The sequence below is a fragment of the Macaca nemestrina genome, chromosome 18, assembly GCF_043159975.1.
Source record: "Macaca nemestrina isolate mMacNem1 chromosome 18, mMacNem.hap1, whole genome shotgun sequence".
Lineage (NCBI taxonomy): Eukaryota > Metazoa > Chordata > Mammalia > Primates > Cercopithecidae > Macaca > Macaca nemestrina.
The window spans coordinates 83,651,447-83,667,756 of NC_092142.1; the positions used below are offsets into that span (position 1 = coordinate 83,651,447).

The 16,310-nt window shown below is 42.0% G+C and overlaps 1 protein-coding gene across 2 annotated transcripts in view; it reads left to right on the top strand.

Moving 5' to 3' along the window:
- LOC105496781 (ubiquitin specific peptidase 10) overlaps nucleotides 1-16,310 on the top strand; it is an 81,088-nt gene that overhangs the window by 28,090 nt on the left and 36,688 nt on the right. For both annotated transcript variants that reach the window (XM_011767380.2, XM_011767381.2), the window contains exons 2-3: nucleotides 5,742-5,810; nucleotides 12,654-12,714. In XM_011767380.2, the coding sequence (XP_011765682.2) occupies nucleotides 5,742-5,810; nucleotides 12,654-12,714 (130 nt within the window). The remainder of the gene's footprint in view (nucleotides 1-5,741; nucleotides 5,811-12,653; nucleotides 12,715-16,310) is intronic.

A 16,310-nucleotide genomic window follows, 5' to 3' on the forward strand; every position in this document is an offset into this window, starting at 1 on the left:
CTCATACTGATACACAAGCTTGCAGACACACAGACATGGGCTAACACATGCAAATATACAGACATACAATCTTTTTCTGAACTCTTTGAGATTTGAGGGAAGATTACATACACCCTAGCCCCTTCCTCCTAAATTCTTGAATGTGTATTTCCTAAGAATAGGCATATTCTCTTAAATAACCACAGTAAAACGTGACCAGTTTCACAAATTTACATTGATGCAATACTTTTTTCTAACCTACTGTCCGTATTCTAATTTTGGGAGTTGACCATGTTAACGTCCTTTCTAGAATTTTCCCTTCTATCACAGGATACAGTCTAGGGTCCGGAAATTCATTTAGTTGTCGTGTCTCTAGCTTTTTGTAGTCTGGAAGTTTCCCACAACCTTTCAGGGTATTGACTTCTTTCATCAGCATTTCTTCTCCCCTCTTTTGGTAACATTCCTCATTTTACCAAACACCTAAAATAACTTTTGATTGGAAATTAGGAAGGCTTTTGGAGAAGGAGATGGTGAAACCAGAACATTTTCGTAGCAATTGGCTGTACTGAATTTCTGTAATAAACTTTTTGGTGTCACAAACATGCCTTGCTTCAACATTTAGTCAGATGTCATTTTAGTTAAATAATTGTCACTCACTGGTATTTGCTATAAATATATAGAATAAATTGCATAAATAATTGAAATATATTGAGTAAATATTTGGCCTTTTTTCCTTTTTTTTTTCTCGCTGTCGCCCAGGCTGGTGTGATCTTGGCTTACTGCAACCTGTGCCTCTTGGGTTCAAGCGATTCCCCTGCCTCAGCCTCCTGAGTAGCTGGGACTACAAGCATGTGCCACCACGGCTGGCTAATTTTTTGTATTTTTAGTAGAGAGGGGGTTTCACCGTGTTGGTCAGGATAGTCTCGATCTCCTGATCTCGTGATCTGCCCACCTCGGCCTCCCAAAGTGCTGGGATTACAGGCGTGAGCCACTGTGCCCGGCCTCCTTTTGTAGTTTTATCAAAATTATAATTTATGTCCACTCACTGGTATTTGCTATTGAATAAATATTTGGCCATTTTTCCTTTTGTAATTTTATCAGCATATCAAAAAATTAGCTTTTTTCCTCCCAATAAAGTTGTTATATTCTATTTTATAAGCAACACCTTTTTTCTTTTTTTTGAGACAGAGTCTTCCTCTGTCATTCAGGCTAGAGTGTAGTGGCACGATCTTGGCTCATTGCAACCTCCGCCTTCCAGGTTCATGTAATTCTTCTGCATCAGCCTCCCAAGTAGCTGGGATTACAGGTACCCGCCACCATGCCCGGCTAATTTTTGTATTTTTAGTAGAGGGGGGGTTTCACCATTTTGGCTAGGCTGGTCTTGAACTCCTCAAGTCAAGTGATCTGCTCGCCTCGGCTTCCGGAAGTGATGAGATTACAAGCGTGAGCCCCCGTGTCTGGCCAAGCAACACTTTGTCTTCTGGAATAGTGTTGACAATAAATGCTGCTTCCATTGTACGGCTTTGACTGATGCGTAAGATTTTGTTAAATACGAAAATGTCTTAACCTTCACATATATATGGATTATTTTATCATTCATAATCCGTGTTTGAATGGTTACCATGCCAGCTTACTTTGCTTAGAAAGAAATACTGATCATTTTTCAAAATGTGCATTGCAATTCTAAGAAATTCCGTTTTATTCTTAGGATTCCCCTAGCTTGTAATATCAATGACTTGTCTTTTACTGACATTTGATAGTTCACTCCCCAAGTAGGGGATTCCTTTATGTGTAGTTATTGGGTTGTATCAGAATTCCTGCTTGAGTATAAGTTATATATGTATTGGCACATAGGAAAAAGATACATGTCGTTTATCTGCTATGAGCATATGGGGAATACTCATTGTACAGGAGATGGAAATTCTAACCAAGGTTCCCCGGGATGCTGAAGGCCTTGCAGAGATGCTCTTAAACCCGTGGCACGGACTTCTTAGCAAGTTCCTTTGTTCTTTCAGTACCAAATCGAAAGGACAGGTTTTCAATATTGGTGTAGTGTAACTGCTCACTTTTAAGAGCTCATGCATTTAAGGATTAAAATAGGATTCACGTGTATTTTGATGGAGTCGTTTATTGAGCTGTGTGAGCCAGTGTTAAGGAAATCAAGCTGGAGTTCAGAACAGCTGTGGCTAGCCATTTGTCAGGTGTTAAATGATAGTTTAGGGTTGCATCATTGGTAGTCAGCAGTTACTTGCGGTGTAGTTTTTGGGTGACACATTTTCATCAAGTCCTAACCTGTTGTCAATGAGATCTTGAAACTAACATGCTTATGAAATTATGTCTGTGTAAAATGGGTGTGTTTGAAGAGTTGTAAGGTGCTGTTGTTTGTGTTTACTTTTTATGATTAATGTTTTGAATAAAGTATACAGTTCAAAAAAAAAACCTCCAAAAGACATGCTAGGAAATCCCCTCCACTCCTGTCTGCGTCCACTCAGCGCTCCTGCCCCGGAGGTGAAGGGTCCCATTTCTTCTTGTTGATCTTTCCAGTGTCTCTTGATGCAGACACAAATTCTATATTATTAACAAACACAAATATGTTATTAATAGCAATACAAATAAATATTCTATTTTCCTACCTTTTTTACACTGAGAGTGTTTTCTTCTTTTAATAGTATTTTGAAAATCTCTCGGTGTCTATACCTAAAGTTCTTCCTCATTTTCCCCCAGTTAATTTTGTAATTAGGTTGAAGGTACATATCTGTGGAGAAATTATTGACATGAAGTTATAATAAAAACACACTTAAAATCTGTAACAAATTTTCTCAGGGACTTTAAAAATAAAGACTTAAGTAAAACTAATACATTTGAAAATAATAGGAGAAAAAAAATTCACTGAACCCTTTCTGAGCATTCCAGCTCATGTCTTGAGGGTGTTTGCTGCTGACTCATGCTGAGCCGCTTGCTGTCTGCATTTGAAACAGGAAGTGTGTGTTAGTGGCTTGGAATCCTGTTTTCTCCTCCTCTCCTCCTTTGCTGCCAAGATTTTTATCAATTCATTTGGATTTTTAGTTTTCTTACTGGATTGACCAGATCTAAAGACTTTAGACTGTATATGAACTCAAATAAGAAAATGTCCTTAGAAGTATGATTTGAATAAACATGAAATGTTTATTATTTTCCATTGTCTAGGAAGAAAACCTTCGTAAAGAAAATACCTAATAATCCTGCAGAACATTCTGATTTCTTATCCTTAGGTATCTTCCCCACATTCTGAAGTAAAAAACCTTTTTTATTAGTCATAAGATAAAATGGATAACTTTTAAGATAGCATTTCTACTTTTTTTTTTTTTTTTTTTTTTTTTTTTGAGGCAGAGTTTCTGTCGCCAGGCTGGAGTGCAGTGGCTCGATCTTGGCTTGCTGTAACCTACGCCTCCTGGGTTCAAGTGATTCTCCTGCCTCAGCCTCCTGAGTAGCTGGGATTACAGGCTCACGCCACCATGCCTGGCTAATTTTTTGTATTTTTGCTGGAGACAGGGTTTCACCATGTTAGCCAGGACAGTCTTGAACTCCTGACCTCACCATCCACCTGCCTCGGCCTCCCAAAGTTCTGGTATTACAGGCGTGAGCCACCGCGCCTGGCCTCTACTTTTTTTGTTTTTTAACTGCTCGTTGCAGAGCAGGACTACCCCCCATAGGCAATGTACACTGAGTAGCCTCGTTTCTACTATTGATATTAAACAAAACAGCATGATTCTAGTTTATTTATTCTTAATATTTGCATTAAACTTCACAGCTGCCATATGTTTCTTGGATTTTACTTCTATTTCTCAAATTCATTTTCTGGAATTCTTAAGCAGTTTTCTTCCCTCCCCACAAGAAAAAGGTGTATGTGACAGAAAATGTTCTTTCTCTTCTGCACTTGAAAAGTAATTTATAGAATTCTATGAAAAAATACTTGGGCATTCTAGGAACAAAATCCTTTTTTCTCGGAACTTTCAAAATGTTGCCCCATTGCCTTATATAGATAGCCTTGTTAATTTTGCTATTAAGACATTCTGTCGAGTTTTTTAATTTAGTGATTTAAAATTAGTAATCTAATTTCCGTGAATACTTGCATGATCTCTGATAGCTCCTTTTTTTGTGTGATAGTCTGTGCTAATTTTTTCTGCTTCCTTTTAGCCTATAGAATTTTCCCTTCCATTGCTTTGAGGGTTTCTTAGTGAGATTCATATCGTCTTTTCCCAGTGTTGGTGACGAGAAGAAGGTGTAACCTTTGAGTGACAGTATTTCAGAAGATCATTTCTGAACCATTTTGAGGCTCTGTTTATTTTCACTACTACCGTCAGTAATTTCTTTGTAGACTTTTGCAAGTATGTGTAAATATTATATGAAAATTTTTTTGTTCTTAATGTATATTTATAGTTTTGGTAGATGTTGTCAAAGAGCTCTCCAGAAATGTTTCCCCTGTGCATTCTTACGAGTAGGGTATTGCATTTAGTGGCCATTTATTCACATTTACAATAATAATGAGTGTTACTCATTTATGTAATATTTAGTTACTGGTTATTTTTGAATCACTTGGCTTGTAAATTTCCCTGCAAGTTACTAGACTGTTTAGTTCCATTAGAACAGAGGAACCATACTCTGCTTACCATTTTTATACCCAGTACTGATAATACGTGGGCATTTAGTAGGTTCTAAATAATTATTGATTAAATGAATGAATCAGTGCTTCTCCATTGTGGAAATCTAGTCATGCTAAATCTTCTCAGTGACTTCTTTTTTTTTTTTTTGAGATGCGAGTCTGGCTCTGTCGCCCAGGCTGGAGTGCGGTGGCACGATCTCAGCTCACTGCAACCTCCGCCTTCCGAGTTCAAGCGATTCTCCTTTCTCAGCCTCTGGAGCAGCAGGGACTACAGGTGCATGCCACCATGCCCGGCTAATTTTTGTATTTTTAGTAAAGATGGGAGTTTCACCATGTTGACCAGGCTGGTCTCGAATTCCTGACCCTAAGTGATTCGCCCATGTCAGCCTCCCGGAGTGCTGGGATTACAGGCGTGAGCTCCTGCGCCAGGCCTCAATGATTTGTTTCTTGGAGCTCCATGGAGAATATGAACTGGTAGGCACTTGCCAGACTCACATCCATGCAGTTTAACCACTTCGTTTTCCAGAAAGTCACATTCTGAATTCTGTGACATCAGGGCTTGCAACAAGGGCTTTGTCTGTCTGATAATACGTGTATCTGTGTGTCCTGTGGAAATGCATTTTTAAACTAAAAAGTTATATAGATATTTTTAAAGATCATTAATCAGGATCATTAACATTTTCCTTTTTTGGATTTCCTTGTCTTCCCATTTGAACCACGTTTTCTGCTTTTCTTTAGTATGTTTGGCAGAGAAAACGGAAATGGAGGTAGTGGCATGAGTCAGCAGAAAGGTAAATGGAACAACTGGCAGTATTTGTGAACCAATAAAACTCTCCTGCAAGCAGGACTCGACAAGTTTGGCATACAAAATTGACTTGTTTCAAAATAAGCTTTTTCAGTTTCATAGTGTTCTTGGACAATTTGTAGGAAAGGTTCAGAAGTATTTCTTTCATATAAACAACCTAGAACTCTTGAGTTGCAGATCCTCTGTTTAATTGAGAAAGGATCTTGGGGGTTATGGCCCAAATATTGCATAGGATTGTTAAAATATGTAGCATTTTTTCTGAAAGTATATAATTTGTATATTTTATGTGATCAGTGACTCTCTTGTTTTTTTCAGTATATTTTTGGAGATTTTAGCCCTGATGAATTCAATCAGTTCTTTGTGACTCCTCGATCTTCAGTTGAGGTAAGACAAAACTGTGTTTCAGTGAGTACATGGGTAGAGACAATTAATAGTTATGTTTCTATTTTAATTTTTTAAATAACGAATTCCAATGTAGAGAAAAATATGGAGACTAATATGAGAAATACCTCAACCTACCAGCTAGATTTGGCTGACATTTGATTGGGCATTTTGCTGTATTTACTTTATTAGAGTTTGAAAAGCAAATAAAGCATGACAGATGCAATTGAAGCCTCCTTTGGACCTCTCTCCCATCGCTCCCCAGAAGTAACTACTCTGCTGAAGTTGGGAAATATTGGTCCTGACTGGTTTTCACCTTTTATCATATACGTGTATATCACCATAATCAATTGTAGTGTTTTATGTGCTTTAAAATGTTACATAAATGGTATACTGTGTTCATCATTTTGTCGTTTAGTTTAAGCTAACGTTGTATTCTTTATGCTGCGAAATGTGTTCTTGTTCTTTGATTTGCGTTGCTCAGTACCACTTATTGAACACACGGCAATTTGCTTACGTATTTTCCTGTCGAGGGCCATTTAGGTCTCTAGTTCAGCTGTTAAAGATATTGCAGTCAATGTATTTTACCATGTCTCCTTGTGCCCCTCTGTGGGCTCCTCCGGGACATAGACCTGGGAATGGAATTACTGGGTTTGTGGACTGAGCCTCTTTAGTTTTACTAGAGACTGTTAGTTTGCTATCTAGGATTTTAACAGTCTGCATTCCTATCATCAGTGCATGGGAGTTTTCTTGTTCGTATTAAAAAAAAAACTTGCTAACTCTTGGTGTTGGTATATTTAAAATTTTTGTGAATCTGATGTGTAGTAAATGGATTCTCATTGTTTTAATCTACATCTCCCAGATTACAGACAGCTGGGCACTATTTCATTATCTTCACATGTCTACTGGCAATACGGATGTCCTCTTCTGTGAATTACTTGATTTTATATCCCTTGTCCATATTTTTAAATCAAGTAGCTTGTCTTTTTCTTACTGATTTTAGGATTAATCTTTGGTTTTACAAGCATCTGTTCCTAGCATGAGGGCTTTAAGCTTCACATGTTAGGCACCTTTTTGGGGTTGGATTTTTTTGTTTTGTTTTGTTTTGGTTTTTTTGCTGGATAAGAGGAGTACACTTTTAACTTTAATGTCAACTGAATTGATTTTTTTCCCTTATAGTTTGTGGATTTTTAGTTTTAAAAATATCTTTAGGAAATTCTTCCCATCCTTGAGATAATGAAGACATTTGTCTGTTTTCTTCGAAAAGTTTTCAGGTTTTGTTTTCACGCTTCAGTGAGTATCGAGCACTGAACTCTGCATACATGTGAGGTGGCATCGAACTCCCTGTCCCTGTGGCCCTGGCAGGTGCCTCCGCACCATTCATTGGGAACTCAGCGCTTAGCTGTCCCGTCAGCCCTGTTGGGCAGCGCATCTCCCCTGGTTCCCAGTGTGCCGTTCTGTGGGCCTGTTGCTTATCTCTATATAAACACACATTTTATTTTATTTTTTTATTTCTATTTTTTTTCTTTCTTTCGAGACAGGGTCTCACTCTGCCCAGGCTGGAGTGCAGAGTGCTGGTGCAATCACAATTCAGTGCAGCCTTGACCCCCGCCCTGCCTCAGGGGGGTCCTCACACTTCGGTCCCTGAGTAGCTGGGACTACAGGTGTGTGCCACCAGACACGGGTCATTTGTGTGTGTGTGTGTGTGGTTTCGCATTTTTTCCCACATCACACTGATGTAACCATACATTTTAGTTGCTACTGGTTTTCTCAAGTGTGTGCGCATGTGGATGGGTGTGTGTCTCTTTGCAAGTGAGTAGACAAAACTTGAGTTTTCATGGGATAGGAGAGTGAAAAGTGCACCGTATTTCAGGTCTGGAGGCCTGGGGTCGCTTCAGCTCTGCCACTTCCACAGGCTTGGAGGGCTTGGGCACGTTCTTTCCTTTCAGGCCTCCCGTTTTTTTCTCTCTCTTTTGTTTTTTAAATTGAAAAAATGCAGAATGCTTATTCACATCACGGAAATGTTGGGAAATCAGCTAATGTATGGTCCGATAGCTAGTGAGTAACAGATGTTAGTAGAAATGGATGAAAAGGGCACAGATGGTAAGTTATGCCAAACCTTTTATTCGCAGTAGACATGACTGTGTCTCATGAAGATGAGTTTGAGCTTCAGAACTCGTAGTGTGTCTGGGCTTATTTGGACTTTTCTGTTTTTCTTATTTTTGAGCATACAGTGAAATTTGGAGGGGTATGAAAAGAGTTTATGAAAATCACAGTAACCTGAGAAAGGGAAATGCAGACTAACATAATTGGATTGAGTTACTTTTCCCAATCTTCAGGAGTCTGAATTATAATAGCACATAATTACACAGGAACTCACTTTCCTGGGGCTGCATGTGGTTGGGCCTGTGGGTATGTGAGTGGCGAGGGCGTGTCAGTTGGACCTGTGGGTTTGTGAGTGGCAAGGGCGTGTCACTTGGATCTGTGTGTGTGAGTGGCGAGGGCGTGTCACTTGGATCTGTGGGTGTGTGAGTGGCGAGGGCGTGTCACTTGGATCTGTGGGTGTGTGAGTGGCGAGGGCGTGTCACTTGGATCTGTGGGTGTGTGAGTGGCAAGGGCGTGTCACTTGGATCTGTGGGTGTGTGAGTGGCGAGGGCGTGTCACTTGGATCTGTGGGTGTGAGTGGCGAGGGCGTGTCACTTGGATCTGTGGGTGTGAGTGGCGAGGGCGTGTCACTTGGATCTGTGGGTGTGTGAGTGGTGAGGGCGTGTCACTTGGATCTGTGGGTGTGTGAGTGGCGAGGGCGTGTCACTTGGATCTGTGGGTGTGAGTGGTGAGGGCGTGTCACTTGGGCCTGTGGGTGTGTGAATGGTGAGGGCGTGTCACTTCCACAGCACGGTTTGGCCTTTTATCTCTCAGGTAACATAATTGCTGCCCAGACATGCAGTGTTACTACCATGTGGCCATGGCATAAGTTACAATCTAGCCGAATTCTTCATATGCTTTTTCTCGGCTATTAGGAGCTTGATCAAACATTGTTTTCTCTACGTGGGACCATGAATTGAAAAACCAAATTAAGCCGGGCGCGGTGGCTCAAGCCTGTAATCCCAGCACTTTGGGAGGCCGAGACGGGCGGATCACGAGGTCAGGAGATCGAGACCATCCTGGTTAACATAGGTGAAACCCCGTCTCTACTAAAAATACAAAAAACTAGCCGGGCGAAGTGGCGGGTGCCTGTAGTCCCAGCTACTCGGGAGGCTGAGGCAGGAGAATGGCGTGAACCCGAGAGGAGGAGCTTGCAGTGAGCTGAGATCCGGCCACTGCACTCCAGCCTGGGTGACAGAGCAAGACTCCGTCTCAAAAAAAAAAAAAAAAAAAAAAAAGAAAAAAGAAAAACCAAATTAAGAAATGTGGGGTGTTAAAATGAAAGTGCGTTCTGCCTTCCTGCAGAAGCGCCACTCCTGCCCACGGAGGGCTGCTTTGTCTTTTAGTTTGCTTGCTTGGCAGCTTGCCACCGACAAGATAAGGTGGCTAGTAATTCAGTGGAATCAGGAGAAGCAAATTCAGGTGAAAGGTAGCTGGTATCTTTTCTAGAGCTGGGCTCTAGTGATTTAAAAATGGTTTTCTCCAGTGGAAAAAATGCAGTCAACTTATTTAATAAGCATATTTAAACCTCAGTCATAATCCTGTTATTTATGTTCAGAAAGAGGACATGCTCACCGTTCTTTACAGTTTCCAGAATCTCAGTTTTGGAAGTAGCACACACCCCAACCACGGCTGAGTAAATAAGCTCGCGATGGCGTAGTGTTGGCAGTGGGCAGTGTGTGTGGTGTGGGCGTGTGTAGAGAGTAGAGACAGTTCTTAATTTGGTGTCTTAATGGGATTTTAAAGGAGGGCTTTGTGGTTCAGGAGAGTCTTTGGGACGGAAAGCAGAACACACAGGTAGCCCCAGAGGGAGACTTCAGAACATGACCTTCCTAGCCACAGGCCCAAGTATCCTTTTCACAAGGCTGCAGCGCTGTTTTCAGACTGCGTGTTAACATGACTATTCATAGATTTCAGACTGTGTTAACATAACTATTCATAGATGACAGGTTTTCCGCTTGCTCGTTTTGCATTTGTGTAGGGAATTTTATGTCTTTGCTTTGATTTTTGAACTTTGTATTCTTACAAATAGTTACATAGTTAACGAATGAACTTCGAACCATCCTTGCACTTTTCTTCTGTTGTGTATTTAGATATCCAGTTACCACAGACTAAGGGCATCTCATGTGTGAGGGAGGTTTGTTGAAAGAAAGGTGCTTTGTGCCTGTAGAGTAAAACACACACATTTCTACAGTGCCACAACCCACCTGGCATTCCTGCAGGTGCACTTTTTTATCAGCTTAGCAAATCAAAGTAAGTGTGTTGAGCACGCTTACAGAAGGTGGCAGTGTCATCCGGAGTTTGATGGTGGTCGTCTCACCGGATCCCTGTCATCCGGAGTTTGATGGTGGTCATCTCACCGGATCCCTGCAGTGCCTTTTACTAGCAGTGTCGCCCGACTTCCTCATCTGTCAGAGGGCCACAATAACAGGACCTCCTCCCCAGAGTTGTTGAGGAGGAGCAGGGTGTGTGCCACCTGGTGTCACTGGTACAGCGTCTCCGCCTCAGTCAGCGCCACCTGGCATCACTGGCCCCACCTCTCCACTTGCTTGTCCTCAACATCGTCTTTTTTTCCCGATTGCTGGGGTTTTCTTCTGCGTGTTGTGGGAGTGGCTGGGAGTTGAGTGAGTGTGCACACCCCGTGGTTGAATGTTGAGGAAGGGGCAGCCGGAAGATGGGTGAGCAGGGTTCCCACAGCTCTCTGCCTTGCACTGGCGTTTGAAGTGGATGGGTGAAGAGGTCCCTTCTCCAAATTGTGCGTCTTCCCGGCCTGCTGCACTTTCGGATCTGCAGGTTTTCTTCAGCATTCTGTCTTCCCTGAGCAGAACAGAATACCGTGAGTGTGAAGAGAACATTGATACGATAGTGATAGAACTGTTTTGACTCCGGCAAAGATGGTTTCTTGATGTTACCATGATTTTGTGTAGAGAGTGTGATTCAGAACACTTTTCATGCCTCAAAATAATACAGCTTTCTGTCACCAGGGGGCATCCTAATGTCATTAACAGAAAAAGAGGGCATTCTGTGTGTCATTTCCAAACTGTCTTTTGTGACCACAGAGGGTTTTGAACGAGATTGGAGGCTTCCTGAGACACACATGGCAGCTGTGTCCACTGCCCATATAGACCCACCTTTCTCCTCCAGGTGCCTGCCGGCATCAATGCTGGTGTGTGGAATGATCTTTACATTGCGGGTGCCAAGACTAGTGTAGCCCTCAGCACACAGAATGCTTTCTCCTCGGTGTCAATGTGATGAGTACTATGTTGCCCCCTGGTGGTGGAGATAAGTGCAGCTGCCAACTCCTGAAGGCTTCTTTGGAATTGCCCTGTGTTTTCCTGTTTGTCATAATTCTCTGGGAAGAGAACTTACTGGGTTACTTGCAGAGAGAAGCTTTTATTGCTGTGATTATTGAATTGGTGTGCTGAGATTTCATGGGAGAAATCGGCTGAGGAAGCCAATCAAGCAGCAGCTCTCATACGGTATTGGGCATGAGACTTACCCAGGAGCCTCTGAACTTTGTGGCCCTACGGCCATTCCTGCACTGGCCATTGTACTGCAGTGAACAGACTTTGGGAAGTGCTGCACCAGAATATCTTTTTGTCCTTTTGTTCTGCCCTCAGGTAGCAGTTTGTCTCTGCTTACCTTACCCCTTTTCTTCCTAAACTTTTTTTTTTTTTTTTTTTTGAGACAGAGTCTTGCTCTGTTGCCCAGGCTAGAGTGCAGTGGCGTGATCTCGGCTCCCTGCAACCTCCATCCCCCAGGTTCAAATGATTCTCCTGCCTTAACTTCCCAAGTAGCTGGGATTACAGGTGCCTGCCACCACGCCCAACTGATTTTTTGTATTTTTAGTAGAGATGGGGTTTTACCATATTGGCTAGACTGGTCTTGAACTCCTGACCTCAAGTGATTCACCCACCTTAGCCTCCCTAAGTGCTGGGATTACAGGCATGAGCCACCATGCCTGGCCCCTTCCTAAACTTTATTACACCCAGTGTGTCCATTGGAAGCATTTCCAACTCTTCAATAAATGTTATGGAATAGCTAGGAAGAAGAAAAATTTAAGTTGTTTTTGGGATACCTTTTCAGCTTTTTACAAAGAGATCAGACAGTTCCCATTCTGCTTTCTGTTTTCCAAACAAGGAATGTGACTTCTTGCTGTTAATTTCGTTAATTAAGGCACAGTGTTAAAAAGGGAGCCGCAGTCACCAGGCTTTTTGTTTTTAGTGGGCTTTCCACTGCTCTCCGACTGTGGACCTGGTCCCAGCCTCTGCTGACTGTGTTGCAATGTAGTGATCATGAATAAGAGGTGCAGTCAGGAAGACCCATCTTCACTAGTGCGTGAACAAGTGTCTGTGGTCTGAATGGTCAGTCATTAACATCCTGTGGAAAGAAGGATGTATCATAAGCATTTTATTGTAGCTGATTTACATGTCCATTGGAGTTCATTTTTATTCCCTTTGGCTTCATTTTTGGATCTGTTTAATGGTGATAAATATTTGAAAGTATTTCTGTTGCTTTTTTTTCCTTAAATGAAGATGATTTAGATTGCACTGACTCTTCATGTATGTTATTCTGCTAAAAGTAATGGCATGCAAAGTTGTATGGATAAAGAGTTTTAATGAATTGTTGCCTTAATTAAATGTTATGTGTTGGTTTTAACATTTTGTTGAATTAAAATTTGTTTTCTGATTCCTTGTGCAGCTTCCTCCGTACAGTGGAACAGTTCTTTGTGGCACACAGGCTGTGGATAAACTACCTGATGGTAAGCTAGTTCTCTCCTTATTTCCCTGAAGGGAATTTTGGCCATATGTGCTGGGTGGGCAGGCTACCTGTAAACATTGTTTTCCCATTTGAATAAACATTTCTTTGCAGCTTGAACTTTTTGCTGTAAACTGTAATGTATTTAATTGCTGAATCACTTTGACTAGTGAATTAGTTTTAAAGTGTATCCTGTGCTTCGGAGTGCCAGCCGTTTAGTTTAGGAAATGGTTGTTGAGTAATTTTTTTCCTAACAGTTCTGAGTGCAGCAGGGACGTTACTCTTCATCAGCACATGCCCGGGTTGAAGGAGCTTTGTTTAGGTCTTGTTGCTAAGCAGCCTGCTGGCTCCAGCGCCGGCTAGCTTCTGAGCCTGTGTTCTTTGTAAACTAAAGGGCAGCTTGCATCTATTGTTCTTGGAGTTTACATTCATGTCCTGGTCTGTTGCTGACTCTTGGGAACTCAGGTCACCTCTTTACCTCCTGGTCTGTTACATTTTTGGGTCTCCATCACAGACACTGAGCTGATTATCAGAGATGGTGCTTATGGAGATGCAGTGATTTTGTATTGCTTAAGTACCCAGTGTTTTAATACCAACAAGGTCATTTAATTATTGCAGGCTGCCCTTGCACAGTTCAAACCTGTCTGGATCGTTTTTCAATCTGAATCACTTTAAAGGCCCTTGCTGGCCTCCAGGAAACTGATGCCAAACTTTTTCTTTGAGAGTTAGGGGTTCGGATTCCCTGTTTAGTTAGCATGGTCAGACTTATGAAAGGGGTTTTAGTTACAGTTTAGGCCTCAGTATAAACCTTGAAAAGACTAACCAAATGTTTTATCTCTGGTAACATCAGGGAGTGATTATATCTAACATGTTAGATTTGTAAGAAATGTGAGAGACTGTAAGGGAAAGAGCAGATCTAACAATAGCTTAGCACAAGTAATAAAATAAATGAAGCTCAAGGGACCCGAAAGCCGGGCTGCTCAGCCTCCTGAGCCACCTTTTAATCGGCTGATGTCAGCCTCTCAGGCATCTGAGTCAGTGGGACTTCCTGTCACTGTGTGCTTTGAACGTAGTGAGCACGCTGCTTGTGTTGATCCAGTGCTTACAAATGCGCCATAATTTTCCCATGCACATCACTTCTTTGAGTTCACCCTCCTCCCTGTGCCGTAGGCACCACCAGCTCCCCCAGCCTCCGGAGTTCTGCTTCCCGCTCTCTCCTTCCAGCCTGCCTGCCCTTTTCGGTGACTGCTTCTTGGCCCTTTTTCTCCATTTTTTGCTCTCTCCCCTCTAAGTCCTGCTTTTTTTCTGCCAGAAGCATGACTGGAATCTTGCCACCAGCTTGCATAGTTAGTGACAGGCCTGCTTTTCTCTGCAGCCTTTTCTGGGTCTCTTGTGTTTCCATGACATTAGTTTCTCTTCCAGTGTCTATTCGACTGTACAGAGCCTGTGGGTACTGTCATGGACCTGCCTCCCTTTCCAGACTGCTCAGCTGCTGATGGCAGGGTCCATTTCTCTCTGTCTGTCACTGTGCCTGTAGTATCTGGAATGTTGTAAGCCCTCAGTACATTTGTTGGATGAATGGTTTGGGATACTTTATTCTGCTCCCTTCTGCCACCTCTAGCTGCAGCAAGCCCTTTGCAGAGGCACCTCATCGTGGTTTCCCTTTTACACCTCGGCCTTTTCTATTTTTGTGTTTTTAAATTTTTTTATATTTTAATTTTTGTAGGTACATAGTAGGTATGTATATGTATGAGATACATGAGATACTTTCATACAGGCATATGACAAGTATTAATTACATCAAGGTGAATGGGTGTCCTTCACCTTAAGCACTGCCTGTTTTAGATGTTCGTAAAGCCTGAGATACCACTCCTTCACCCCGCCCTTACCAATTCAGTGATCCATCAAGTTCCACTGACCTCTCTAGTTTCTGATGGAAGTTGATCACTGTTTCCTGCATCCAGAAGAATCCTTTTTCTAGAGCTATTCACAGCCTTCTCTCCCCTCCCTCCATGTTTTCATTCTCAGTTGTTTGTATTTGTCTCCCTAATAAATGTGAATTCTCTGAGAAGGGCCCTTGTGTTACTAATCTCTGTATATTTCCCTCCTTCACCCTCTGCCTTGTAGTCCAGACCACTCTACTGCAAGTAGTGCAGTGAGCAGCCTTGGAGAAACGCTGTGTTAGGATTCATGGTTTTATGACCCTCTGCTTGCATTACCTGAGTGTTGAGTTTCCATCTTCCTAATGTGTTGATTGGGTTGTTGAAGCCAAACATGCAGGCCTTCCTGCACTTCATCTGCCTGGCAGATTGGGCTCCGAACTCTCTGCCATGCGTCCATTGTGAGTGTTCCTTGATAAGAGGAACTGTGCTGGCTAGGAATCCGCCTTCTAGTGAGATGATCAAACATGGTATTGAGTAAATGTTTGATACTAACTGTAACATACTGAAATAGTTCTGTTCACATTACATCACGTTCCAGAATGTTTTATGTTCTGATAAGATTGAGAATTGAGATGTGGACAGCACATCTGTGTCTTAGAAACAATCAGTCTTGCGTAAGCAGAATGACAACACATTCTAGTTTCGAATGTGATTTCACAGCCTTCAAAGGGCAGGCTCCACGAGGAGTGTTCTTCCCCAGGCACACCTGTTTCAATCCAGGGAGTCTTGAGAGCCCCAGAACATCTGGGAGTAGGGGATGCCTGGAACCAAAATGGACAGTCAACCCCTAGGTATGATAGTAAATTCAGTTCCCCTGGATAATTCTTTTCAAAGTAAGGAAACAAAATTTAAATAGTAGCCAAAGGAATTAGATGGTCATGACTTTATACGTAAACTTGCTGTTAGGTGTAATCGTCATCAGTGTTCTTTTCCAGGAACTTGCTGTTGTTGGGGCAGGATTGTGCTGCCACCACCCCCACCCCCCACAGTGGGGGGCTGTGATTCCAAAGCATACAAAGATTCAGGAGACCTCAGGAGGCTGTTTCGCTCCAGCCTCCTGCCCACTCACTTGCACGTAACTGGCCCTTCTCAGGGTCTGTATTTTTTCTTCTACAAAAAGACTTCTAGGGGGTCCTTCCAAGGTAAAATAAATTCATTTCTCTGCAGTAGAACACCGTTCTTTGGGTATTAGTTTCTTTTCTTGAGATACATGCCTTGAAAAAAAAATTGGCCCCTTAATGCTAGCCTGGAAGAAATCTTTAGCTATGCATTAAAGATGAAATAGAAGGCATGTGTCCTTCCCTTAACTTCAAAATGTGTAACTTTTTATCAAATACAAGGTGACATCGATGCTTGATGTCTGTTGAAAGACAAAATTGATTCTAAAACTTAACCTAATTTCAGAGATGTAAACTGTAAAAATACATCTGTCTTAGCATGAGTGAAATATGTGGATTGTGGTTACCTGGGAAGGAAGTATTGAAGGCTTCCCAAGAGATATTGAAAAGTTCACAATTCTAACTTTTTCTTTTGGTATTTTCGGAAGGCTTTACCACCCATGGAGTTAATCCAGTGTGGCTTTATTTAGAGGACATTCGCGTGTGTTCGTGTCAGGGCCACTTTTCAGACTTAATGGAAGGTTACCAGTGGAGGAGAC